Below are 27,969 nucleotides of genomic sequence, written 5' to 3'. Positions count from 1 at the left end.
GCTTGCATTTTCTCTGATAAGTAATATTGGATAGAACTCAATGTCAAGTGGGAGAAGGCGGGGATAGTTTTCCTTGGTATTGCAGTTTTAGTGTTCATAAAATGCTCTAGGAAGTTCATGTCTCAATCTGGATCTTGATAAGTTAAGACCACATAACAATCCAAAGGTTGCAGTATAGATTAGACTTAGGGCTCTTCCAGACAGGCCCTATATCCCTTGATCTGATCCCAGGTTTTCTGCTTTAAACTGGATTATATGAGTCCGCACTGCCAGATAATCTGGGATAAATACAAAACATGGGATTGGATCCTGGCATATAGGGCCTGTCTGGAAGGCCCATAGACTACTAAACAAGGAAAGGTTCAAAGCAATGACTGCTTGTTCTGTCTATGTTGGATGTACCTGTTGGATTATGTGATAGGTAAACCGGTGATCAGCAAATTGGACCCCTCTGTATCAGTGAGAACCAAACAGGGGAAAAGCCTAAATAGTTTGGAATAAAAGAATCTCTGCTTTTCTGTATCTCTTCCTGAATTAGAAAACTGTCCCCTGGCTGACATTTTTTAAAAGGAGAAGAGCAGTTCTTAACTGTGGATGGCTGGTGTACTTAATAAAGCAATGTGGAAAGAAATCTGGGTGGATCTGGAAGAGTTCTTGTTACCTGTTCTGCCTTTCTGGGATTTCTGTCAGAAGCATGCTATTCTGGGGATGACAGCAGCATGTTCATACCTGTTCTGGCAGAGACAAACACATTTCAACTTGACTCATGGGTGTTTGCAAACAACAGAAAGAGAAACTAATTGGTTTACATGTTCTGGTTCCAGTGTGAAGAAACAACAATTAGAAGCAGAAATTAACTGCATGCCACAGGGCTTCTTGCTATTTCAGTCTTTGCTGGATGCGCATGTGTGTGTTTGTGCAACAATTAAAATTGGGTTAGCTATTATTACTTCACTATTATTGTTCCTTTGCAAAATTACGGTATCATGATCCTACTGCTGAATGAAAACTTTGGACAGCTTCTCTCACCTGGGCTAAAGGTGGGGAGAGGGGACTTTTGGCCATCTAGATGTTTTAAATCATAACTCCCATAATTTATTTTGCCTTAGCTGTGCTGCATTAATCTTTTGGGAGTTGAGAGGGAAAGCTTCCACCTAACCGATACATATACTCAAGCCAGACAAAGATGCATGGCAGATAGCATGTATGAATCAAAATCTTAGGTCTATAAGTTTATACATATTAAGGAAGGGGTATAGTATCCAAGCCAAATGGCAGTTTTCCTCAACTGTTGCACACTTTTTATTAACAAAGAGCATGAATATACCACAAGAATGTCTGTAAAAGAAAGGATGAGGAGAGTCAAGAAAAAAATGTCATTGGGTTGCTGTGAATTTTCCGAGCTCTATGGCCATGTTCCAGAAGCATTCTTTCCTGACATTTTGCCCACATCTGTGGCAGGTAACCTCAGAGGTGTGAGGTCTGTTGGAAACTGGGCAGGTGGGGTTTATATATCTGTAGTAAGGCCAGGTTGGGAGAAAGAACTGCTGTTCACACTTTCCTCGAGCAGACAGGAGTTCTTTCTCCCAACCTGGACGTTCCACAGATATATAAACCCCACTTGCCTAGTTTCCAACAGACGTCACACCTCTGAGGATGCTTGCCATGGATGTGGGTGAAATGTCAGGAGAGAATGCTTCTGGAACATGGTTATACAGCCCGGAAAACTCACAGCAACCCAGGGATTTCAGTCATGAAAGCCTTTGACAACACAAAAATGTCATTATTTAGATCCTAAAGAAATTACAATCTGCCCTCAATATCAATGGGTTTACATCCAAGAGTTTGGCCAACCACTGCTTGAAAATATTTTTAAAATCAAAACCTCAAAGCAAACCTGGTTTTTGCCACACATTGAGCACTATGCTGATGAGTAGGCATACCCTGAGTTAGCCCCCATCCATTTTAAGATTCTAAGGCTCTCTCCAGGACATGTTTATTTAATATTTTACTGTGCCGGTACATTTAATGAGACTTTAGTACCCATAGATTTTGATATTCATGCAAGGGGCAGGGGGAGTGTTCCCTGGAATCAAACTCAAGAGGATACCAAAGGCCTAGTGTTATATAAGCAAGGGAACATTATTTTGTGATGTACACTATTTCTGATTTTTATCAAACCTTTGACTGGAGGTAACTGCAGAATTATCTTCAGAAAAGCATAACTAGACTCTCTTAGACTAGCCTTCTCCATCCTGGTGCCTTAAATTGCAAGGCCCATCATCTGCAGCCCGTAAGATCAGCAGGACCACATTGGACAAGTTTGGTCTAGACCAGGGGTCCTCAAACTTTTTAAGTGGAGGGCCGATTCATGGTCCCTCAGATTGTTGAGGGGCTGAATTATCATTTGAAAAAAAAAATGAACAAATTCCTATGCTCACTGCACATACAGTAGAGTCTCACTTATCCAACATAAACGGGTCGGCAGAACATTGGATAAGCGAATATGTTGGATAATAAGGAAAGATTAGGAAAAAGCCTATTAAACATCAAAATAGGTTATGATTTTACAAATTAAGCAGCAAAACATCACGTTATACAACAAATTTGACAGAAAAAGTAGTCCATTACACATTAATGCCATGTAGTAATTACTGTATTTACGAATTTAGCACCAAAATATCACAATGCATTGAAAACATTGACTACAAAATTGCTTCGGATAATCCAGAATGTTGGATAAGTGAGTGTTGGATAAGTGAGACTCTACTGTATCCTATTTGTAGTGCAACCCCCCTCCCCCAACAACAATCATTTATGAAGGGGACTCAGAGCGGCTTACAAGTTGTATGTACATACAATATATTATATTATTAGCTTAGCACAATATTAGCATTATATATTACTATATTGTACTATACCATTATACCGTAATATTATTAGTAATATTGCATTTAAAATATAATATATAATTAATATTATATTATACAATATTATTATATTGTATTATTATTATTAGCCGCCCTGAGTCCCCCATTGGGTGAGAAGGGCAGGGTAGAAATACAGTACTGTAATAAATAAATAAATATTATATTATATTACATTATAATATTTATTATCAATATTATATGTATACACAATATATAATATTATTGCCATATCATTCATTTACAATATTGGTAAATGAAAAAACAATACAATATTTAAAAATAAAAATAATTTTAACCAATATACTGTAAACTTATCAGGATTTCAGTGGGAAGTGTGGGCCTGCTTCTGGCCAATGAGATAATCAAGTAGGATTGTTGTTGTTGTGCAACTTCAAGTCATTTCAGACTTTGGGCGAGCCTAAGTCTAAAACTGAGGGCGGGGGCCAGATAAATGGCCTTGGAGGGCCGCATCCGGCCCCCGGGCCTTAGTTTGGGGACCCCTGGTCTAGACATTATACAAACATAATTTAATTTCAAAAAGGATGTAAGAGTCCTTCAGGGCTTCTTCAGTACTATTCACTGTAAGAATGCATTTTAAAATACAATGGAGAAGAAAAACAAAATATTTTGTACAGTGTGAAGAAAATCTATAACATTGCTCTAGGCACAGGCTGCATTAATCTTGAAGTGGAATTGCTTTAATCCCTGTGATTATTCTTCATCTCCATTATCCCATACCAAGGACAATGTTAATTCTTTGTGATATATAGAAATGACCTTGTGTGTGCACGTATGATTATATGTACCACATGAATTTGTACAAAATGTTTTGATATTCTTGGATTAGAATGGTTGTGGTGGAGGAAACTCTGGCTGCTGCCAAATGTAATGCTTAGAGATTTTCTTGTGACTCAACTAAGGTGATACAGTGATTAAAATACTTCATTGTTCTTTAGCACTTCATAACCAGAAAAGGGCCTGTTGATATCATGCACTGCATATTTCCTTAAGTAAGAAAACAAATAGAGAGAGCTTCCAATGAATGTGTATGGGTACCTATCAGTATACATCTGCTCTAAATTTATCTCAGTACATATGTGTGCAGCTGGCCTAAATACTCAAAAGACACCAGATCCCATCTTTCTTTGGAAGCTAAGCAGGGCTAACTCTGATTAATACTTGGAAGGAAAACCATCAACAGATACTAGGTAGTGTGAGGTAGTTCATAGGATGGTACTGACAAACCCACTTCTGAGTGGGTTGGAAAATGCTTCCCAACCAAACATTCTGTTTATTCCCCTTGACCCATTTGTTGTTAGAATGATGGGCCTTTAGACAGTGTTTCCTGCATATATTTCCCCTATATATTCTGTCTCTAAAATTTTCTCCATTTGCTCAGTCACCCATTGTGGATATGCATCTTAGCAACAACATAATGTGTCCAGAGGACTTCCAAGGTGTGTATGCAAGTACATAAAAGCTCCCTTTCTTCCTCTTTCTCTAAAGATGGCAAGTGCAAGATCTGCTGACTTGCTCCTCTAACTGAAAGTTTCGTCTAGTTCACTGTTTCTTGAATTGTGTGTCCTCATCCCAAATGGGGTCCCCTTAGATCAATGTTGGTGCCATGAAAAATGAGGCAACAGTAAAAGGTTTCTGTACATCACCAATTTACACACATCTGTTAGAAGCAACGTACAGTGTTTACAGTGGACTCTATAAAATGCTTCAGCTGTACTCTACAAAAAGGAAAAACCAGGTTGTTTAGCAAGACTTGCTGATTTTATTACCAGCAAATGTTTGACTTATACCTATTTTATATAATTATATATCTGGAATCGTGTAAAAATTTCTCAGATGGAAAAGGCTCATGAGTGGAAAACATTTAAGAAGCCCTGTTGTAGTTAACAAGGGCTTAGGCATTGCATGTATACATGTTTGAATGTGCCTTTACATAAAATTGGTAAAGATCTTAACTACGAAACTTACACACTGCCTGTTTGTCTTACTGTGCTAAACTAGTCTCAGAGAAACCCACAAGACCAGTGATTTCCACTTCTGAATTCTGATAAAGCAGGCTGAGTCTTTATCGAGCCATTCTTTATCTTTCCCAGAAAAGAGGTTAACACCTTCAGAATCTACTTCTAATCCAACACAGTTCCTTGCCAAGGAAAACCCTATAAAATTCATGGGAGCACTCTAAGTCGACACAGGCAACTTGAAGGCACAAACTGGCACAAACACATGGAGACTATATATATACAGTATGTATATGTGTATGTCTGTGTGAGTACACAGTCTGTAGTCCTGTATATATAGGTACTATAGGAGATACAATACTCTGAAGAAGGAGAGAATATCAATAGTTTCTCCATCCAATTAATTAATGAACATGGGTTTGTAACTTAAACATAAAATCCACAGCTGCTTCCCTCAGATTTTGAAAATAAAATCCCTCAATAAATCAGGATAATGTGTTAATACTGTTAATGTGTTCTTTCCAAATTCTGTACAAATTTCCTATCCATCAGAGTTCATTAAAAAATCCAACTCCACCCAACTAAACTGCACAGCTTGGAAAATATGCAGAATATACTTACAGCTAGTGGCAGCTAGAATAATAAAAGCACAACACAATTCCCAAAATACATGGCAGGTAAATTGACACTTGACTTTTTGTGCTCATTTGTTCTAAATTAAACAGTTATGGTAGATTTTAGATTGTAAATCTCATGACACAAGGGATCAATTTTAAAAACAAACGAACCCATCCCACAGCCTATGCTGCCATTCTCGCCCCTAGAGCTATATTAAGAGGAATGGTTTCAAAAACTGTGAGCATCAGCTATCCAACGGTGCTATAAAATAATATAATCAACATGATAACAAATTAAAAACAAAAACATTTTCTCTTCACGCCCATAGTTATTTTTGTGGAATGTCACTTTCATTTCACTTCTCTATGTTTATTTTTTATCTCATTTGTTCATTTTATATTTTCATATTCTTCAGTGAAAAAAAATCTGAGACCATTCACACCTTGAAATGTTTACATAACAGGCACAATAAATCTCAAAGTCACAGAGAGCAGAAAAACTTGGTAAATCAATAAAGATCCAGCAGAAATCTTAAAATCAGCAACAAAAACGTTGGAAAGCCTAAGAAAATTTAAAGACGTCTTTGCCTAGAGCTGAAAAGACATTTTGGTTGGTTGATTGTTTCTTTTATATATATATATATATATATATATATATATATATATATATATATATATATATATATATATATATTTGTCCTGCCAGTCCATGCAAATCCCAATTAGGAGACTTGTAATAAACATATAAAATAAGAAAACTGTAGAGTAAATACTGTTTAAAAAACAGCTTAAAATCACATATAGGAAATTGCTGGTTTTTTTTAATGGCATGTCTTTATAAATTGCTGAAAGGCTAAAAGTTTGGGCAATCAGGATTCTCAAAGAAGGGAATTCAACAAATGGGGGTCACTACAATAGTACTTTGATGTTTCTGAATGATGTGGACTGTTTGTTTATAACAGAAAGGGGTTTGGGACATAGCAAAGTTTAATTACCTAACATGAAAGTATTTTGGAAGCAGCATGGGATTTTCAAAGATTTTGATGCACAGTGACTTTATACTCATATCCCTTCTTTCATTAAAGCTGCCATTTCAAAAAACATTTCTCATTTGAGGTTAATATGAAGTTGTTGCCAATTGCAAGGGAAATAAGGTTGAACACTGTGAAAGCCACCCACTCTATGGCTATCAGCTTTCTCGCCGTAGACTTAAATCAAGGAAAAGTTTTATGAGAACAACCACTCCTCTAAGTGTTCCTCCAGCAACAACAAAAATATTCCTGTGGGCAGCAAAATCAGGCAATTCCAACTGGATAGCCCCCTACAAGGGTCTTCCTCCAGGGACAAACCAAGAATGGTTGCAGGATCGAATCCGGGAAGCGGAGTGAGTGCCCACTGTTAGCCCCAGCTTCTGCCAACCTAGCAGTTCGAAAACATGCAAATATGAGTAGATCAATAGGTACCGCTCCGACAGGAAGGTAATGGCGTTCCATGCAGTCATGCCGGCCACATGACCTTGGAGGTGTCTATGGACAGCGCCGGCTCTTCAACTTAGAAATGTTGGACACAACTGGACTTAAATGTCAGGGGAAAACTTTTACCTACCTTTACCTTACCATTTAGCAGGAAAATGGAAAAAAACATTCACCTTCATCACATGTAATGTACTTTTGTATGTTTCTATAGTAATCCCCGCATTCTGAGCTATCACATTGGCGAGTGTATTCCCCGCTCATTCTGCATTCTTTACTTTTTTATTTAAAAAAGGGGAAACTTTGAAATTATGGAAGTTAGAAATCTAGGTCTAAAAGACAGGAAAATATAGCTACAGTGAACTGGTAATATGTTGAAATTGCGCAATTCCTGAAGAGTACATACTTTAAAGAAATACTGTAAAATCTAAAATGAGGGAATCTTGACAGTTCCTATCCCACATTTTTAAAAAGTGGCTTTGGCTATTTCTATGCAAATCAGGAGCTTTGTAGATGATTATTCCCTAATTCCAAAACTTCAATTTCTACTTTAAATACAGTTTAAAGGTAGATTCCCACGGGTAACTGCCAGAAGTAGTCTTGCGTCATATAACGGGCACCGTCGGACTCTGTCTTTAAACTGTTTTTGAAGTGTGTAGAACAGGCATGGAAAAACTTCAGCCCTCCATGTGTTTGTGACTCCAACTCCCACAATTCCTAACAGCCGGTAGGCTGGGAGTTGAAGTCCAAAACACCCGGAGGGCCAAAGTTTGCCCATGCCTGGTGTAGAAACTGGGGGGACGGGCTGTGTCTGATGAGGTCCTAAAACACATGTCTTGAACAATATCATGAATTATTCAATGCATGAATTATTTCAGATTAGGCAAACACATTTACAGAATACAAGCTTACCTGTAGCATTGATAAATCATTTGCATATGCTTTGCATATGCATCATTATAGGAACTTGCCAAGCAATTATGGATTGCAGATATGTAGATAATTGCATGCGATGTCTTTCTATGAACAATATGCAATTATCATGTGGGTTTCATGTTATTTCCAAAATGGAAGTCACTTCCATGGAATAATCAGCGACCTGTGAAGCAGTCTTTATTGTGAGTGAAGTCTGGAGATGGTTGTTGATGGCTTTAAGTAAAATTATCACCAAAGAAGGCATGTTTGCATTTGTTCAGTGGGAACCATCACAGTAGTGGTTGACAGCATGACTCACTGGTTACTATAATGATCTTGACTCTGGCACCCGTTCACATGAGTAATACTTAAAAACGTGTGGGAAACTAGGGAATAAAGGGCTCTTTGCAGCTGTCCCCTCTTTACACCCACCACTAAACTATTTTTTTAAAAGGAAAAAGTTATTCATGGGGGTAGAAGGAGACGAATATCTCTTAAATGCCCAAGGTTGTGATGCAAAACAGATAACGTGTGCCGGTTTCATTTTAGAACGTCGTCTTTTATAAGTAATATTGTAGAAGGGAGCTATTGATGAAACATGGTTAGTACAGTACCTGTGTTGACAGTATGTCGCTCCCTGGCAAGACAGATGATGATGATGATGATGATGATGATGATGATGATGATTATTATTATTATTTTCTATCCCGCTTTTCTCCCATGGGTGGGACTCAAAGCGGCATACATTATATAAAACTAATACAAATAGATCACACAATACATAATCAGCTGAATATCATATCCAAATATTTTTTTAAAAACCAATTTAACATAGCATATATAACAGTTAACAATTACAGCAGGCACCGTTTAAAGGTATCCATAACTTCCAGCCACTGAGGTTTTTTGTCAAATATTATCAGACTATTATCAGACTGGCAGTGCCTATTATCATTCGTCTGGGAAGGCCTGGCTCCACAGAAAGGTTGTAATTTGTGAACAAAAGGCCAGTAAGGAGAGGGCCAATTGTGCCTCATTAGGGAGGGAGTTCCAGAGCCGTGGGGCCACCACCGAAAAGGCCCTCTCTCTCATTCCCACCAAACGCGCCTGCGATGATGGTGAAACCAAGAGAAGGGCATCTCCTCAGGATCTCAGGACTTGAGTGGGTTGGTAGAAGGAGATACAGTCCTTCAAGTAGGCTGGACTCTTATCTGTGGGTGTAGATAAGTATGGACATTTCATTTCTGGTGGCTTCATCTGAAATAGGTTACCTTGAGTGTCTTCTTAGTAAAGTTTCTGTCTGCATTCGGTCTCTCAAGGATGACTAAAGAAGGGGCTCAGAAAGTGTATACCCTTGAGCTGTACAGTATCTCCTTTCACAATGTGCAAATATAACTCCCATAACTACCTGTGGTACTTCATCCTGAAAATGAACAAAGAAGCCATGCATCTCTTTCCAGATTAACTGTCTTCATTTTTGAGGTGCCAAACATTCTCTGGACCAGTGGAGAGATGACAGCTCCCTTAAACAAAGAATGCAAATATCAAAGCAGTTTATACTGAGGCTATACTTCCGATTCTGTAACATTTAACTGATGAAAAATCAAGTCATGACTAGTATTCCAAAGGTCCATCTAGTTTTTGCTGCCAAGTATCTTGGATCCAGGCTATTTGAAAGACTGTACGATCTTGCCTGATACCTCACATCCTGAACTGGGGGGCTTTCTGTCAGTCCCAAAACCATCATAACTTTGTTTGGTGAGTGCACAGAAGAGAGCCTTCCCATAGCTGCTCCCAAACTATGCAATTTCTTTAGGCTCAACTGCCACTTTCTCTACTCTCTTTTTTTGCTGGAAAATACCTTTTTCTTTAGATGAGGCTTCTGGTGTGAGATAATTGGCCGTCTGCAAGGATATTGCCTAGGGTACGTCCGGATGTTTTGATGTTTTGATCATCCTTTTTGGGAGGCTTCTCTCGTGTCCCCGCATGGAGCTGGAACTGATAGAGGGAGCTCCTCCGCGCTCTCCCCGGGTGGGATTCGAACCTGGCAGCTTTCTGGGTAACAGCCCAACCTTCAAGTCACAAGGCTTTAACCCACTACTCCACTGCTCTCCTCGGGTTGGATTTGAACCGGCAATCCTCAGGTCATCAACCCATCCTTCAAGTCTGCAGTCCTGATGGCACAGGTGTTTAACCCACTGCGCCCCCAGGGGCTCCACCAGTTTGCAGTTTCTTAAGTCACTCCAGACACGAAAATAAAATTAGATAAGGCTTCAATGTTGAATTAGCTTTGCAGAGGTTTTTTTTAAAATGAGATGTACTGGACTTTGCTTTTAAGCAAATGCTTAACTGTTTTATTTTTAAAGGAACATTTGTATTGTGCACTGTTTCAGTTGTATTCATTTTTTAAATTATACAGAGCTGCTATTAACTGATTCTCCCATATTGGAGGGGAGATGAGGTATTAAGTGAGTAAGCAAATAAATCTTGTATGAAAGAAAGTTATGTTTATTGAGACTTGGGAGATTTTCAAGAATCTGCTTTTGGAAGGTCCAGTCATAGAATCAAGAACATTCCTTGTGTGGTATATTGAAGGCTGTTTGTTTGAAAATGGGGCGGCAAATCAACCTTAAGTAGCCACTGAAGATCATATCAACTGGAGGGTGGACTGGTTGGAATTAATATGGGATACAGAGGCTATCGGGCTTGGGCTTTAAATACTACGCCCTGTAGGTAAATGTTATTTTCTGAGGTGTGCCAGAGAACATATGTAGTATCCTGCTAGAGGAATATCCAGAATTCACAATTTTACGTAAAAGTTATGACATGGCAGTATCCAAAATTTTATTCCAGAACTATCCCAAAAGTACCTTGTATCACATTTAATTCATTACTCAGTCTGTTTGAGGTCAGAGCTCTAAACTTGTAACAGGTTTTGCATAATAAAGACCACAGTGCTTCCTCTGTGCAGTATTTGCTGAACATGATGACGTTGGGCTGCCAATTTCCATGTATGTGTATCTTCTGCTGATGGTGTGTTTCTGAACTGTGTCTTTCAACAAATCTGTGAAGAGCTTACCCATCTGCCGGGTATTTCCTTTGCTGCAGACCACATGCTCAGGCACTTGGTGTGAGAGGACGTTTTATTCCAAAAGAGGGGAAATATTTGGTCTGTGCAAACAGCTACTTATAAAAAGACAGAGGAAAAGTCCATGAAAGTCCATATGACTTTCTGTATTCCAGATTGTGAAAAGTTATCTTGTGGACAACAAAATTCAGAATTCCTTAGTGTGACTACTGACCATGAGGTTCTGGGAGTCGCAGTCCAAAAAGTAACACTTTCAAACTCAGCTATAGACAGAATTCATTGGTGAAGTTCTGCTACAGCAGCATTGGAATTATATGGAATTAGGAAAAAGGTAATGCCTTTATCCCAGTGGTTCTCAACCTGTGGATCCCCAGATGTTTTTACCTTCAACTCCCAGAAATCCTAACTTCTGGCAAACTGACTGGAATTTCTGGAAGTTGTAGGCCAAAACACCTGGGGACCCACAGGTTGAGAACCACTGCTTTATCTACAGCTCAAGAGGAAAATTTCTGGAGCCAATTTTCAGATGGTATAAAGGACTGCAGGAGTGGGTGGGTGGGAAGACATTTCTGTTGCAACTGTCAGCCCAGTGGTGGATTTAGCTTGGCATTTATTTGAGTAATTAGTGTTGTTACTCAAAGTAATATATTTTGGACAAGAGTCTTGTTTGCCTCTTCATTTTCTTAAAATAACAAAACTGTTGCACAGCTGTGGTTTGAAGACCAGTAGCTGTTCTCAAGCACTTTCATAAGGGAAACATGCATATATGTCTTGTGTTACTCAACTGTCAGTTTCATGTTTTTGCAAAACATTTGTCATACTGTAATGTTTCTTATCATCTATTACACAACACAACCAAAAGAAAATCTTGGTGTCTTGGTTTTTAGGCTTGTTCCTGGGGTTATTTGGGGGCACTGATTCAGAAAATTGCACTGGATAGACCACATTAGCTCTAGTTTCTTAGATATGGTTTTCCTGGTTTGCCATGAGCAAGCAGATGGCGACTGGTATATGGCATATGTTTTGTATCTCAAGAACCTGAGCTGATAGGTGAAAACTGGTGTCCTTTTTGGAATCAGCTGGTCAAATATACCCAGAAACAGCACTAACATTTGAGGCATCAGAGTGTGTGTTGGCTAACGTTATCTTTAGATAAAAATTTAAAAACTTGTTAGGGGTAAACAAGGTAGTGTTATTAAAATAGATAAAGAACAAACTCATTCAAAAATGCAAGGTATGTCAAACAAAGGTGAGGGGAATGCACTAATAATAATTGAAACTGACAGAATACGATAAGAAAAAAGACAGATAAATTTGTAATTCCATTTGAGGGGGGAATGGCCTATTTTACCTATTTCCATTGAGGCTTCATTCATAGAATTCACCGCATCAGCAAAATATTCTATGCTAGCTTTCGAAATATGTCTCCAAATTAGTAAATTTTTAACCAGGACATCCAATAACCATAAATCACACAAAGTCCTGCTTTCATCACTGTTGACAGGGTTTTAGGAAGGTTCCCATCAGCTATAACACTTTTCTTGTCATCACTGAAAGGAAGAAGGCATGATGAGAAATGACATGACAGTAACAAGAGAGCCCGTTTTCTGCTCAAAATTCAGAAATGCAAGCAGGGCCTGGTCTCCGTCCCGTCAACTCATCATTCATCACCAATAACTGTGACAAGGGATACAGCATGTTGTCCCATTTACTTCAGGAAGAAAGTACTCATCAAGAAGACAAAGGCTGGCATCTTGGTGGCTAATTACAATGCCATTTGTTAGACTTAGGACATCATAACTGTTTCATATTCTCATGTGTGATTGCATTCTTATACGGAGCCAACGTAGTGTAATGATTTAAATGTTGGACCGTGTTAGATCCCAGCCAGCCAGGGTACCAAGGCCTGCAGTGGTTCAGGACATGCACTTTGACACAGATAATGCTGAGGATTATACTGACATTTCACCCTCCATGGAGGGGCCTTTACAGCTGCAGGCGCCCAAAGATATTGGCTCTGGAGACGTGTTAATTGGAGAAGATTCTTCTATTCCTCCCTTGCAGATAGAGCCAGATGTTGCTGAGACGCCTGGGAACAGGGATTTTAATCATAGAGATTTTGTAACTAGAGAAAGAAGTGCAATGCAAGAAATCCGCTGGAGCCAAAGACTGGCAAATAGATGGGATCATGGTTAGCGTTCCCTTGGGAAAGTTTTGGGAGTTTGTACTCCATAAATTCTGAACAGTCCAGAATCTGTTAAAAGTGTTTTGCTCAGTAGATTTCCTTGCGGTGTTAACGTTGCTTTCTTGGAGAGAGATTTCTCCATCTACAGCTCCTGTTCTTAAGCCAAGTATTCCAGTTCCAGTCGGGCCGTGCCGTGCCGTGCCGTGACTCTCAAGTAGACCTTGACTTTACTTCAGTAGTTATTCTTGTTCCTGTTTCAAGTTTGCCTCAGCTTTGACAACTTTGCTGCCTTGATTGTTACGAAGTATTTCCAGTGGATTGAACTCTGTTTCCTGCCAGCCTTGTTTCCTTGTTTTAACTCATGGACTTTGATTTCTTGGGAGAGCTATCGAGCTCTCATTGTGGATTATAATATCGGACCTTTCCTTTCACCCATTTGGAACCATCATTGACTTTCTAAAAAGAACTATTCCTTACTCAGACTCTATACCTAATTTCCTTTGGATTTATAATTGTTTTAATAAAGATGTAGTATGTTATATTGGCTCTTGTCTTGTTTTCAAGTGCTCACGCTGCCTTGGGGTGCAACAGACCTAGAACACTGGGAGACCAGGGTTTGTATCCCTACTCAAGCATAGAAACCCATTGTGTGGATTTGGGCAAGTCACAGCCTGAGAAGAAGACAATGGTTCACCTCTCTGAACAAATCTTGCCAAGAAAACCCAGTAGGGTTGTCTTTAGTTCCCATCTACACTGTCATATAATCCAGTTTCTGAATCCAGATAATTTGTTTTGAATTGGATTTTATGGCAGTGTAGACTCATATAATCCAATTCAAACCAGATAATCTGGATTCAGAAACTGGATTATATGGCAGTGTAGATTCAGCCTTAGAATTGCCATAAGTCTGAAAGGACCTTGAAGCACCCAACAACCACAACACTATTGGTACAATTGCAAATTACCCTGAAATCTACTTTAAAAATCAGCTATCAGTCCTTAGCAACAGAGGTCTTTGCTACTCATGAGTTAGGAGCTACAAGATGATGTGACCAGTCCCTTCCCACCAGAGAGTTCTGGTGGAAGAAGTCTGGCAATGTTTTCTTGTAGCTCTCATCTTATGAGCAGCACAAACCTCCATCACTTGGGATAGTCTGACTGGCTTCAGTGGACAAATAAAGGCTTGCCATTGTAGCTACTTGTTTAGTACAGAATTTCAACCAAAGTTTTGCACAGAATTTCATATTCTGCTGTTAGTGGCTCATAACAAATGCAAGGAAGTATTTTCACTTCTCTGGTATTTGTTCTGAGATTTCTTTCCCCAGAAATTTCTGAACTTTGATCATGAAATAGACCTTAAGAGCATATGTGGGGTGAAATTAATTTGTCTTTTCTTTCCTAATCAACCAACCATCTTTTGAGCATTTTGAGACGTGGCTCAGTTTATTCTGCAGAAGCATCAGCGCCAGCCTTGAGAGTGAGGCAGCTGCCTCAAGTAACAATTGCTGTGATGCCAGGGAGGCAACAAGATTCATGTTAGTGAGAGAAATTATGTAGTTAGTTATGTAATTGTTGTTCAAGTGTTTTTATGCTTATGTATGTACACTGTACAGACATTGTTGCCTTCTTTGTGTGTTTTTTTCCTGTTAAAATTTTGAATTAAAATTGAAGGGAAAAAAGGTATATATTGCTTGTTTCATTCTCATATGTAAAAATGAATACTTAAAAAAATTCTACTTACTGTGAGAGATTATGAAAAGTTTAAAATGATTTTAAAGAATATATTTGGGCCCAATTTTTGAAAAAGTAGTTTGGATGAAACTTAGTTTATGAGTAAAATCTGACATCGTTTGAGGACAATGGTCTATCTTGCATCAAATACATAGTTTTTTGTAAGAAAAATTTTAATTTTTGAAATGCAGATGAACTTTAAAAACATTGTGAGAAAATTCTCAAATTGTAAAAAACGTCATAAAGATTAACTGTTCGAGATAGCCTTTTTTTGAGATTAAGAATAATTTGCAAGTATTCTTTATATCCCTAATTTTGAAATGCAGGGATATGATTGATTACCTTACAGTTGACTTCACGTTCCTTACACTTATCTGTATCATTGAGGTATAGTGGAAGACATTCTTGTATCAAGTTTTGAAGTAAAATTCAATAGCCAATCTGGCTGGCTTTCGTATGAGGAAAGGGGAAAATACCACTTTGTCTTTCATTACAGCAGCAAAATGTCTTAGTCTGATCCTGTAATGCTGTTCCACTGTTATCACTGAAGCTTAATTCTTATCCATTTATTATTATATGAAAAGTATTAATTTTTCACCGTTTCCTTTTCCTTTTCACAGAATGAAGAGACATAACTGGACCTACAGTTATCCAATAGGAAGGAGATTCTTGCTTTTGTTTTTAACGGTGTGGCTTTTCTTGCTGCTAAAACTTCTCAAAGTTGAGCAACTGCTACTCTCTCACAAAGACATTTACTTAGTCGAGCCTCTTTTAAGCACCTCATCATATGTGAGAAACAAATACACAAATTTCAAAGAAGGTGGTCAGTATGAAATTAACTGTTCCTCCATATACAACCAGGAACCTGTGGAAATTGGAAAGACTTTAGAGATAAAGAGAAAAGAAATTATTGATTTAGATGATGAAGATGTTGTGGCAATGACTAGTGACTGTGAAATGTACCGCACAATTAGAGGATATCACCTGAAGCCCATTTCTCTAGAAGAGAAAACATTCCCATTAGCTTATTCTTTGGTTGTTCACAAAGATGCCATAATGGTGGAAAGGTTGATTCATACAATATATAGCAGCCAGAATGTTTACTGTATCCATTTTGACCAAAAGTCATCTAGCACTTTCAAGCAAGCTTTGGAGAATCTCGCTAAATGTTTCTCCAATATTTTCATTGCATCCAAATTGGAGGTGGTAGAGTATGCCTATATCTCAAGGCTCCAAGCAGATTTGAACTGCTTGTCTGATTTACTTAAGTCTTCCATTCCATGGAAGTATGTGATCAATTTGTGTGGCCAAGATTTTCCTCTGAGATCAAACTTTGAACTTGTATCTGAATTTAAGAGATTAGATGGAAGAAACATGCTGGAGACAGTCAAACCAAGCACCAGTAAAAAGGAACGCTTTACCTATCACTACGAACTCCAGAAAATGCCTTATGAATACACAAAGGTGCCTGTGAAAACTAACGTCTCTAAGGACCCACCACCGCACAATATTGAAATGTTTGTAGGCAGTGCCTATTTTGTTCTATGTCGCGCTTTTGTAGAATATGTTCTTGAAAGTCTCATTGCTCGAGATTTTTTTGAATGGTCAAAAGACACGTATTCACCCGATGAACATTTCTGGGCAACCCTTATTCGGGCCCCTGGAGCACCAGGACAGATCTCACCGGAAGCTCAGGATATCACGGATCTTCAGAGCAAAACGCGTTTAGTAAAATGGAACTACCTTGAGGACCATCTCTATCCTCCTTGTACTGGAACACACCTTCGCAGCGTATGCATCTATGGGGCTGCGGAGCTCAGGTGGCTTATCAACTCTGGGCACTGGTTTGCCAATAAGTTTGACTCAAAAGTGGACCCTGTTTTAATAAAATGTTTGGCAGAAAAACTCACAGAACAACAGAAGGAATGGGTTGATTTGTCTTCTGAAAACTTCTTCAAACACAGAACCTCTTCAAATACCTCATAACAATCTATTGTGTCCATGATTGGACTCTGAGATATTTTTTTTAAAAAGGAAATGATTGCTGAAATGAGCCATATCAAAGACACTTCTGTAAACTGCTTTCTGGTCTGTTTTGGTGGAATCTAGATTTGTTTCTATTTATGCAGCTCTAAGAGGTTGTCCCTAATTAGGATCCTTGGAGCAGTGGTGGAAACATGGGAATGAAAGACCAAAACAGTTCAGTTTTTGTTGGCTTAATCCAGTGGTATCCAATCTTTTTGAAGATAATACGTTATTCTAAATTTGATTGCCTTTTGTCAGCTGCATTGCTTTACTCCTTGAATAGTCCATGGAATCCCTCTATGTTGTCACGCTGAAAGCCAGTGTGGTCCAATGGTTTGACTGTTGGGCTACAATTCTGGAGACCAGGGTTCAAATCCTTGCTTGGCCATAGAATCGCCTTGGGTGAACCTTGGGCAAGTTACACGCTCTCAGCCTCAGAGGGAAAGCAAAGGCCTTAGGACAAATCTTGCCTTAGGAGCACTGTAACTCAGAAATGATTTGAGGGCACTCAACAACATCAACGTACTGACACGCACATGCAGCTTCTTAAGGTTTACTGGTGTATTAATTTAAAATTAGCATTAAAATTCTAAAATTATTTGTGAGGAAAAACCATTAGAGCAAGGAAGATTTTTTCCCCAGTGAAAAATGCTGCAGAACAATCATACTCTCGACTTACATGTAGATGAGATGGCAACATATGCACATTTTAGCTTGTGAGCAGAAGTCTCCATCTTTGCAAAATCCCATCCAGTTAAGTTCACCGCAAATTTTCAAAACCACTGGCTTAACCCATGTAAGGCACTGGTCAGATTTTATTTATATTCTGTGTATTTACAGAACATAAACTGTATTCCCAGTCATCCTGTATTTTGTATGGATACCAATGACTCCTATACATAGCGAGTATAAAAAACAACAAAACAGAATTCTACATACTGCACTGATAAAAATGAAATATATGTGGGAGGCACTGAATACAATCAGGATCTTGAGTTTTAAAGTTCTATGTCCTATGCCTTTGGCAGATTGTTCTATCACTTCTGTTATCGTGTGGCCAAATTTAAAAGGGAGTTATCTGGTGCTTACAGTTCTTCTGCGCACACCCTACTACTTTGATCTTTATAATGGTTCAAAATATTGCACATCTTATTGCAGTCCTTAATAGTGACATTCCCGTGGTGTGTAATCTTTTGAACCAAATTGTTTGTATCAGTGTCCATATTTTCTGTGCAATAATTATCCCCGAGGTTTTTTTTCCAAATGCTTTGTACTTTGGGATGTGCTTTGTATCTCTTCACTGAGGAAAGAGGGATACGAGTGTTTTCTTTCCAGGTTACACTGACTTTGGTAGGAATTCAGAATTAAAAATGCACTTCAGTTTTGCTATTTAAACGCAGTCCTCGCTCCTTGTTGCTGTTGGCGATTTGGTATAAATCTGTATGGGCAACTTTATTCCCCCTGCAATCACTATGGGCTGCATCAGACCTGGTAAAAGGTAAAGGTAAAGGTTTTCCCCTGACATTAAGTCCAGTCGTGACCGACTCTGGGGGTTGCTGCTCATCTCCATTTCTAAGCCGAAGAGCCAGCGTTGTCTGTAGACACCTCCAAGGTCATGTGGCTGGCATGACTGCATGGAGCGCCGTTACTTTCCTGCCAGAGCGGTACCTATTGATCTACTCACATTGGCATGTTTTCGAACTGCTAGGTTGGCAGGAGCTGGGGCTAACAGCGGGCGCTCATTCCGCTCCCGGGTTTTGAACCTGGGACCTAATCAGACCCGATAATGCTTTAAAAAGGGTTTTTTAAAAATCCAAAGCAGAAGTAACAAGATGACCATTTATGGCTTTCTTGGTAGGCCCTGCAACATCCCAGTGAATAAACTGCCATTCCTAGGAGTGTTTACTTGCTAGGGAAAAACTATTTTTGGTGATTTTTCCCCCCGCGGTAGGGAGTGGGGGCCCCTGTGGTTCCTTTGTAAACAGTATTGCAGGACTATATGTAACCTGCAGGCAAACTTTCTCCAATATAAACCCTTTGAATACTTTATTTCAAACATTTTCCAAGGGTTTATATTGGAATGGCACTAAAGACCTTGATGATACAACAAGAAAATACAGGTTTCCTCAAGTCAAACCTGTGCAAACCTTTTAAATGTGTTTAATGATTTATTTTATTTTTACTTTAGCCTCTTCTGTTCTTTCCAGACTTAAATGCTTTTCTCCCGTTCCATATGCCTGTGTGCATGACTCATACTATATTTTGACTCTTCTATGAGTCTTTCTCCAAAGAAACAGATTCCTTTCCCCAAGAAAACTATTACTTCTTCCACAATGTCTTGATCATTCTTATAATAGAGGTCTGAGATCACATCTAGAAGAAACATAGCCTTAAGGGTGAAGCCTTTACAATGTCTATACAGTTCTCAAGTTACAAGCTTCATGCTTCGTGTTCTTACTTTTTTAGTTAAGTATATAATCCATAGGAGATAAGACCTGTAAATGCATGTGCATACTAAGAAAAATGTGAACTATCCATATTTCCCAAGCTTTAAATGCACTAAAGAAATTTTTGCCTGAGGATTGCACAAGATTATATCTCTGCTGAATCTTGTGTTTAATCTTCAAACTTCTTAGACCTTTTTTCTGCAGTATAGTTTTTAATCTTTGGCTGATTGTCTCATACATTTGGAAACCAAGTCAATATGTGGTGTTCGTAACACTGAATGAGCCCTTGATTTGCTACCTCCACTTTCTGTATGCAGCTAACATTGATTTAATGTATGACAAAGAGTCTTTATTCATAGTTATTTCTCCTTGACATTGAACTGATTGTATAGCATCTATTGTTATAGTGTGCCTTCAAGTCATTTTCAAACCATGGCAACCCTAACACAGGGGAGTCTTGGTAAACTTAATTCAGAAGACATTTGCCATTGCCTTCTCCTGAGGCTGAGAGAGTGTGACTTGCTTCAGGCCACACATTGTATTACATGGCCAGAAGGGATTCAAACCCTGGTCTCCAGAGTCAAACCGCACATCATTTACATTTGGTTGCTATTGGACAAGTTGGCCATAGTATAGCTGCTGAAAAAACATTTAAGTTTTTGGATTAGTCGTATGGGACACACATAATTCTTATTTTGTGCATATTTGAGGTGTATTTCTTGAATACAAATGGTGTGTCATATGTTTGATGAACTGAGATTTCATTTACATTCATATTGAATTGCTGGGTCTTATTTGGAATTAATAGAATAAGAAGTGTTACATAGCTGAGTGTTCAACAAAAATATTATGAAAGAAAATTTCAATTTTATATTGGAAGACAAACCTAGTGACAAACATGTCACTGTGGGCATGTTGTCCTGTTAGTCCAGCTTTTCTATAGTTTTTACATAGCAATTTTTCTAATGCTTGATTAGTCCTCTCCTTTCTCCAGGTAGGGGATGGAAGTTATCAAAGTTTAATAAAATGTATAATATTATCAATGTATAATGAGGCTGATTCAGAAATGTGTCACAACAGGCAAAAGTCTGAGAAACAAACTCAACATGGGAGTCCTTAATTTTGTGGACTGGCAAACAATGTTTGGGTTTTTTATTTTAGACAAAAAGAGAAGCTATTTACAATATGATACATGATGCTGGACAAGCTGTTTTTCTCCTGTTTGTATAATACTAAAACTAGGACTTCAGTGAAATTAATTGACTGGAGTTTATGGATAGACAAAAGGAAGAACTACTTAGCAAAGGCTGTAACTTGTGGAATTTGCTGTCAGAGGAAGTGCTAATAGTCAGTAGCTTGGACTGCTTTTACAGAAGGAATTGGATCAATTCAGAGAGGATAATTCTCTCCATTTGTAGTCACTTAATGACAATTAGTGAGAGCTACAACACAAGAGTACTGTAACCTGCTTGTGAACTTCTTGGCTGCATCTGTAGGGAAACAGGATGCTGACTGCACTCCATGGCTGATTCATCTGAGCCTGAAGGGTTTTTATATTCTTTTCCTTATTGGTTAACATGAGGGGAAACTTTTACAGATGTTGTTTCTGCTACTATGGCTTAGGCATGCTTCACATGAAAACCGATCTGGCAGGAGCAAAGTACACTGACAGTTGAGTAGAATAGGCTTGCCACTCAACACAATGGGATCCTTGTATAGAGCGGCAAAGGCATGCATTCTGGGTCTGGTAACTTTCCTGCTTCTGTTTCTTTTTCTCTCCTTCCTTCTTCACTATGCTAAGTAGCAGTAATTTCTTTTTTTTTTTTTAAGGAATAATGTAATGGCGCAGAAGGGGAAAAAAACTATAATAGTTTATAGTCAGTGTGTCATAACTTTCTTTCTGAACTGTCCATGCTGCGGCAATCTGTACTGGTTATAAACTTGCTCAGGAGAGCATTTAAGAATGGAATAGACTGCCTTGCATGATGGTGAACTCTCAGTGGAAGCAGAAGTTGAATGGCGCTATTCCTGAGTGTTTAGTTGTGTATTCCTGCATGCCAGAGAGTTGAATTGGGTGTCCTTTGAGCACTGGACTCTGGCCACCGAGATCTGAGTTTAATACCTACTTGGCCATGGAAACCCATTGGGTGATGTTGGGCATATCACACTCTCTTAGCCTCGGAGGAAGGCAAAGGCAAACCTCCTAGGAACAAGAAAAAGGCTCCTTCTTTGGGTCACCATATGTCATAAATGCCTTGAAGGTACATAACAACAACTGAAGTAGGCTCCAACTGGATCAACCCTTTCTGTCTTCAGCCTCACAGTAATAATATTGGATTCAGTCATACATGTGATTAAAGTTAGTTATGACAAATGTGTTAAGTGGGCCTGGTATAAGTATGACCAAGCTTTCTTTTACACTACACAATTAGAGCATTTCAGACAGTACCACTTAACCGCAATGGCTGATGTGGAATCTTAGTTGAGAGACTAGAACTGTCTGTCAGAAAAGTTAAGTTTCACATTGAAGTACACATTTTGGGATTTGGTTATAAATAGTAGTATCAAACTGCTATAATTTTGTATAAATGCAATAGAACCATATGTCTGGATTCAGTTCTGTGTCTGTGATTCATTAATCAACCTTTCAATTGCTTTATTTGTACATTTTCTTTCCCCCAAGGTGTTAGTAAGCAGAATCTACAATTTTCTTAAACTAGATTTCTACACAATGTTCAAATAAAGAGGAGTCCAGAAATTAACTTGCCATAGGGATGGAAATAATTTTAGTAAATATGTATTCCCAGGCTGAAAGCAGGCTTCCTGAGAGACAGGCAACATTGTCAGGAAAAATAATAGACCAGTAGGAATTTTACAGATTTTCTCTTGATACCTGATATCACAAAATGTTGTAGGAGAATAACACTAATTCAACCTCCTATTTTCATACGTTGTCATAATTTCTGTCAGTACCACCAGGATGCGTGAGACAGGTGTGAGGCAATTTGATGATCTTTGATTTGCAGTGCTCTATTTATGGCACTATCATCGCAGGCTGGGTCTTTGGCATATATTTTAATGACTTTACACCAGCCATGTTTCTTTTCATAGAATTTAACCTTCAAAGGAGTTATTTTACATTTTTACTTTATTGCCTCTTTTAGGACCTCATCCCATGCATTCTGTGCTGCATTTCCATGTGTTTCTATGTACTTCCGAAATGGAGTCCCACAAAGGCCATCACATGATGCAAGGGCATTTTATTATTTGTCCAATTTTATATCAATATTTGAAATTATTGGTTGTTTACATTGTCACATCTTGCCTCCTCAGGGATCCCTCCCTAATTAGTGCTGTTTTCATGGAATACTTGCAATAAGAAAGGTATTACAGTAATTATAACTCTTATTAGTTAAAAATTTCCTGTTTTCAAAGCTCCGAAAGAATAATAATGATTAATCAAGCATTGCAAAATTTTGCATTGTAAGCTTTCAAAGTATCCCGTGATCATGAAAATGCTGTCCAACCTTAACCAGATGATGACACCAACTTTGTTGGTAAGCGTCCTTTATTTTTAACAATACAAAATCAAGTTTTAGCTGTAAGATTTTCCCCATGATGTAAGTTGAGTGCTCAGAGAAGCTACCAATAGCTTATTTTTTGTAGCTTTAGCTATTACTACTTTTTGCCTCGCCCCACCCCAAAAAACATGGGTAGTCACTACGAAGGGCAGGCACATAAAAACTTGGCTAGAACACATTGGAGTAAATAGTCAGAATCTTTGCTTCCAATGACCCATTCAGCCTATATTCTGGAAGATATAAGTGACTTGCACCTATTTCTTTTTGCATTGTGTCAGACTTCACACATTTGAGTCAAAACACCTTCCAAAAACAATTCTGTATCTCCTATGCTAAAAATCTCCACAAATAAGGTTCCAAGAATCTCCAAAAGAACTGAATGCAACAGGGACACAGACTAAGAGTTGTAAGTCACGTATGAATACATATTTATGAGAAATTAGCCCGCAAACTCTCCAGGTGCCTCCTGCATAGAAACTGCCCAGGAGCTGGAGAAAGCTATTTCTTCTAAAATGGCAATTCAGGACATTCTGCAGAAATGTTGACAAACTGGCAGCTTTGAAAGTAATATAGCTACCCATCTGTATTTAATGGGCATTTTTTTCTTGAGGTGAAAATAAAATGTCAGTTTCATAAAGCAGTTTTTATGTTGAGAATGTCTTGCTGTTAGGCAACGTTTGTTTTGACTAATTTGGGGTTGTACCTGGATGTTGTGGATGATAAATGTAAATGTCAAAATAAATTTGATGGGAGATTGGTGTTGCTTCTATTTATATGTTAAATTTAATGGTAACTTCTCTCCACATTTTATACAGACATTAATTTAATGGATGTTTTTCTTTGGTCCTCCTGATGTTTTGGTCTACAATGGCCCTGCTGTGTGATGCTTCTGGAACCTAAAAGTCCAAAAGATTGGCATATCCAACATTTTGTCAATCTATGTTTAAGTTTGCCACTGTATATCTATGTATGGCTGTGAAATCTGGACAGTGGAGAAAGTAGATAGGAAGAATATAAATACATTTGAAATGTGACGATAAAATGCTGAAAAGACAAATAAATGGGTCCTGGAGTAAATCAGGGCTGAACCTTCCCTACAAGCTAAGATGACATAGCTGAGGCTGTTGTACTTTGGACATGTAAGATGACTCAGGAGAATGGCTGCAGTGGACGACAGTAGGAAAACAAAAATAACCTTGACACAAGTAATGGTCTTATTTGAGCTTCACATGTAGGGTTCTCTTGAGTTAGCACATGAGAAACATCTATCTGCCCTGATTCATTTTTATGGGATGAAAGCATATACATCATTGAAATAAATAGTGCTGCTGAACTTGTGTGCCATTTCAATATATACAAATGAAGAAACTAAACTCATGGGGAGAGAACATGCCATTGGTCGTTCCTCCCATCCTTTATTTCAGATGTCTCATCAAAGTGGTTACATTGCGCCGGATCATACTGGGTTGCAGAAGAAGTTTTCAACATTATGGTGATTTTTAATCACAAAATTCCTGAGTTGACTTGACTTGTGCTCACTGCTGGCCAGTCCCTCTGCATCGCAGCCATGCAGACTAGGAGCTAACAATGGTTTCCATTGTCAACATTCATCTAATGTGAATTTGGATAAGAAATATGAAGCATAAAAAAGGAAAAGTGTGAATTACTCCTTCATCTGAGTTACCGACTGACCATAATGTTTAGTGCCACCTAACTCAAGGTTAATGCAGAATTTTCATTAAACCCACCAGACCTTAAACGCTTCAGTGTAAGTGAAATGAATGGGGTATTCATACTGTTTTCCAAGAAAGTGAAACGAAGCTATGGGAGCTTTTGCGAACAACACAATATGCTACTGTGGTTGGAATCTGGAAAAAAACATGCCTGTATAGTTCTCTATGCTGTTATTTTCTTTGATGTAGGAATAAAAAGAATATTGAAGAGAAGGTAAAAAGAAAAAAAAACCCAAATATTAACACTGAAAAGGAAATATAATAGCATTCCTGTTTTGGTTTCAGAAAAACTATAAAGATGGCAGTATCTATAAGAGAGTATAAAATCGTTTGGATCAGAAAGTAGGACAAGCAGAAAATGGAATGAGGAGATGAAAGGCAGCTTCTCTGGTGTATAATTTGCATCAACAATATAGGTTTGCTTATATGTCCCTGGTGCATTTGTTGATGTTTTGGGTTTTCTTCAAAAGAAGTGGGTGTTAGTGACTTCTTCACAAATGAAGATGATCAATAAGGCAAACTTGAGAGTCTACTGTTTGTTGTTCTTTTTCAAAAATATATTTTCCAATAATGTTAGGTTTTGAAAATACATAGAAAATGACTCCTGTGGTTTTTGGAGAAGTATACTACAGGTTGACTAATCCTTTTCCAAAACACTTGGGACCAGAAATGCCTTGGGTTTTGTTTTTTTCACTCCCAAATTTTGGAACATCTATATTTGCATATAGCTACTCCAAAACCATGAGATATCTTGGAGATGAGACTCAAGTCTAAACATGAAGTTCGATTAACTGGTCCTCTTGTAAACTTCTAATCAACTTGTAACATTCCAAATAACATTGTTGTACATTCTACTTCTAATGCCATAACTCTTTGCTTGCATAAGTTTTAGTTTCTGATTTCAGTATACTGGTAATTGTTTAATGTTCTGGAAAAGAAAGTAACTCTTGAATAGAAGTTGAAATTTACGTTTTCAACTAAAGATAATTTAATATATTATTTTAATAATTTCATGCTTGAAACAATGTTTGTATACAATGAATCATCAAAAAGAAAAGGACACTATCTCGGCCACTCCTGTGGACACTTTTGGAGTATTTCGGAATTTTGGATAAAGGATGCTCGATCTATATTTATTTTTAGGGTGGTGCTTAGTCCTCTACTATTTTTTTGGCTTGTAATATGAGTATAGGGTTGCTTTATGAACTACATTTGGTATATTTAGGACTGTGTAATTATTTGAATTACAACCTGTCTTCTGTGTTGACTGTAATCAAAGAGTGCTTTGATCAAGGCGACAAATACTTTAGTGTCAAACAGACCTATTGCCTTAGAGAAGGAGAGCAAGCATTGACACTAAAAACAACAGCAGATCTATTTTAAACTGATATCTTAAATCACCTTCCAATTTCTAGTCTCCATCATGGAAGTTAGCCTATTTCCAGACCCAGGGGTTGTCTACATCATATGTACCGCAATTCTGGTAATGTGGAAACATATATTGTGCTACCCTTTTAACAGTGAAAACACTTCTTTTAGGATTAAATGATTTTTTTAAAAATCAATTTGTATTTTACAATTTCCAGAGGAAAAAACATTGTTTTTCTAGTGTGTCTATCTGAATTAGGGTGGCATGAGGGAATGGGACACTGGACAGGTTGGTGCGTAACAAGGGTCACCATTTTAAAAAATGTGTAGATTGGAGATCACCCTTGAAAAGATAAAATAAATTGGGTTGTTGTATGTTTTCCGAGCTGTATGGTCATGCTCCAGAAGTATTCTCTCCTGCCGTTTCACCCACATCTATGGCAGGCATCCTCAGAGGTTGTGAGGAACATGGCCATACAGGCCGGAAAACATAGAACAACCCTGTGGTCCTGTCCATGAAAGCCATAAAATAAATTGTGTCTTTCTCCCTGGAACTCTGAAGCTCTGCTGCTGCCTTCCTCCTGGCAGACTTATGCTTGCAAAGTCTGCAAAGCTCTGAAGTCTGAATGTGATGCCCAGCCATGAGATCAATGATGAGGATGTCGACTGAGCTACTCTTGCACCATTCATGGCTGGATGCCTCCGGCCGCTTCTACACTGCCATATAATCCAGATTATCAAAGAAGATAATCCACATTATCTGCTTTGAACTGGATTATATATCATTGTCTACCCCAGTGGTTCTAACCTGGGGTCCCCAGATGTTTTTGGCCTACAACTCCCAGAAATCCCAGCCAGTTTACCAGCTGTTAGGATTTCTGGGAGTTGAAGGCAGAAAACATCTGAGGACCCCAGGTTGAGAACCACTGGTCTACACTGTCATGTGATCCAGTTCAAAGCAGATAATCTGGATTTTTTATGGCAGTGTAGAAGGAGCCTTAGCCTGACATCCAAGCAAGCACTTTCACAATCGGGGCTCTGCTGGAGAGGAGATTGCCAGGGAAGGCAACTGTGCTTTGGCAGCCCCAAGGAGAAAGACACAGTTTATTTTGTCTTTTAAATAAAGAAGGTCCTGATCTTCTCCCTCACCACTAATCTCTTTTATGGCTGGGCATGGCTCATGCCCCAAAGGTAAAGCATGGTGGCAGTGGGCGATGGAGGAAAGCAGTCCTGATTTGAATTTTGGTAGGGGAATTGTGTGGCCATCAATCTAATGTCAGTGTGGTGTATTCCAAGTAGGTGTGATTTTAAGGAGGAATCCAGAGCAGCCTCAGAACAAAATACTCTGAATTGCACCCGATTTATTTTCCTGGTGTAGACAACCCTACAATGGTCACAACATCCCATCAGGTTTTTTTTTAAATCTTTTCCATTTTCCATCCTCTATATTTTTGTACTATCCAGCTTCAGAAAGATTTCTGCAGAATCTGAAAGCTCTCACACTTTTTTGACATTTCAGCAGGCCTAATAAAGGTGTAACCCAACTCTAATTTTTGTTTGACTTTCTTCACATGAATAAAAATACCCACCATACATTTGTTCTGTATCCTGTTACTAAGTGGGGACCTAGCAAAAGTACACAGTTGTACTGACGTGTCTACGATTCGAAATCATGAAATTTGAGAATATAGTCTAAAAATGGTGCTATAGACCACAGAAAACATTTAGTTATTATTTATTTATCGTGTCAGAAGCAAATTGAGAATACAGCTATAATGTATAAGAAACCACAATCACTTCTAGACTGCCATATAAAACTCAGATTATCTGCTTTGAAGTAGATTATATGGCAGTGTAGACTCATAATCCAGTTCAAAGCAGATAATGTGGATTATCTGCAT

At 38.3% G+C, this 27,969-nt stretch overlaps 1 protein-coding gene across 2 annotated transcripts in view; it reads left to right on the top strand.

Annotated features, from left to right (window-relative positions):
* The window catches only part of gcnt4 (glucosaminyl (N-acetyl) transferase 4), a 41,793-nt gene extending 18,057 nt beyond the window's left edge, over positions 1–23,736 (top strand). For both annotated transcript variants that reach the window (XM_008102952.3, XM_008102954.3), the window contains exon 3: positions 15,535–23,736. In XM_008102952.3, coding sequence (XP_008101159.1) covers positions 15,536–16,900 — 1,365 coding nt within the window. In that variant the 5' untranslated portion in view covers position 15,535 and the 3' untranslated portion in view covers positions 16,901–23,736. The remainder of the gene's footprint in view (positions 1–15,534) is intronic.
* Positions 23,737–27,969: the final 4,233 nt, after the last annotated feature.

The sequence above is a fragment of the Anolis carolinensis genome, chromosome 2 (genome assembly GCF_035594765.1).
Source record: "Anolis carolinensis isolate JA03-04 chromosome 2, rAnoCar3.1.pri, whole genome shotgun sequence".
In the NCBI taxonomy this organism is placed as follows: domain Eukaryota; kingdom Metazoa; phylum Chordata; class Lepidosauria; order Squamata; family Dactyloidae; genus Anolis; species Anolis carolinensis.
This window is presented reverse-complemented; position numbering and strand designations above follow the sequence as displayed.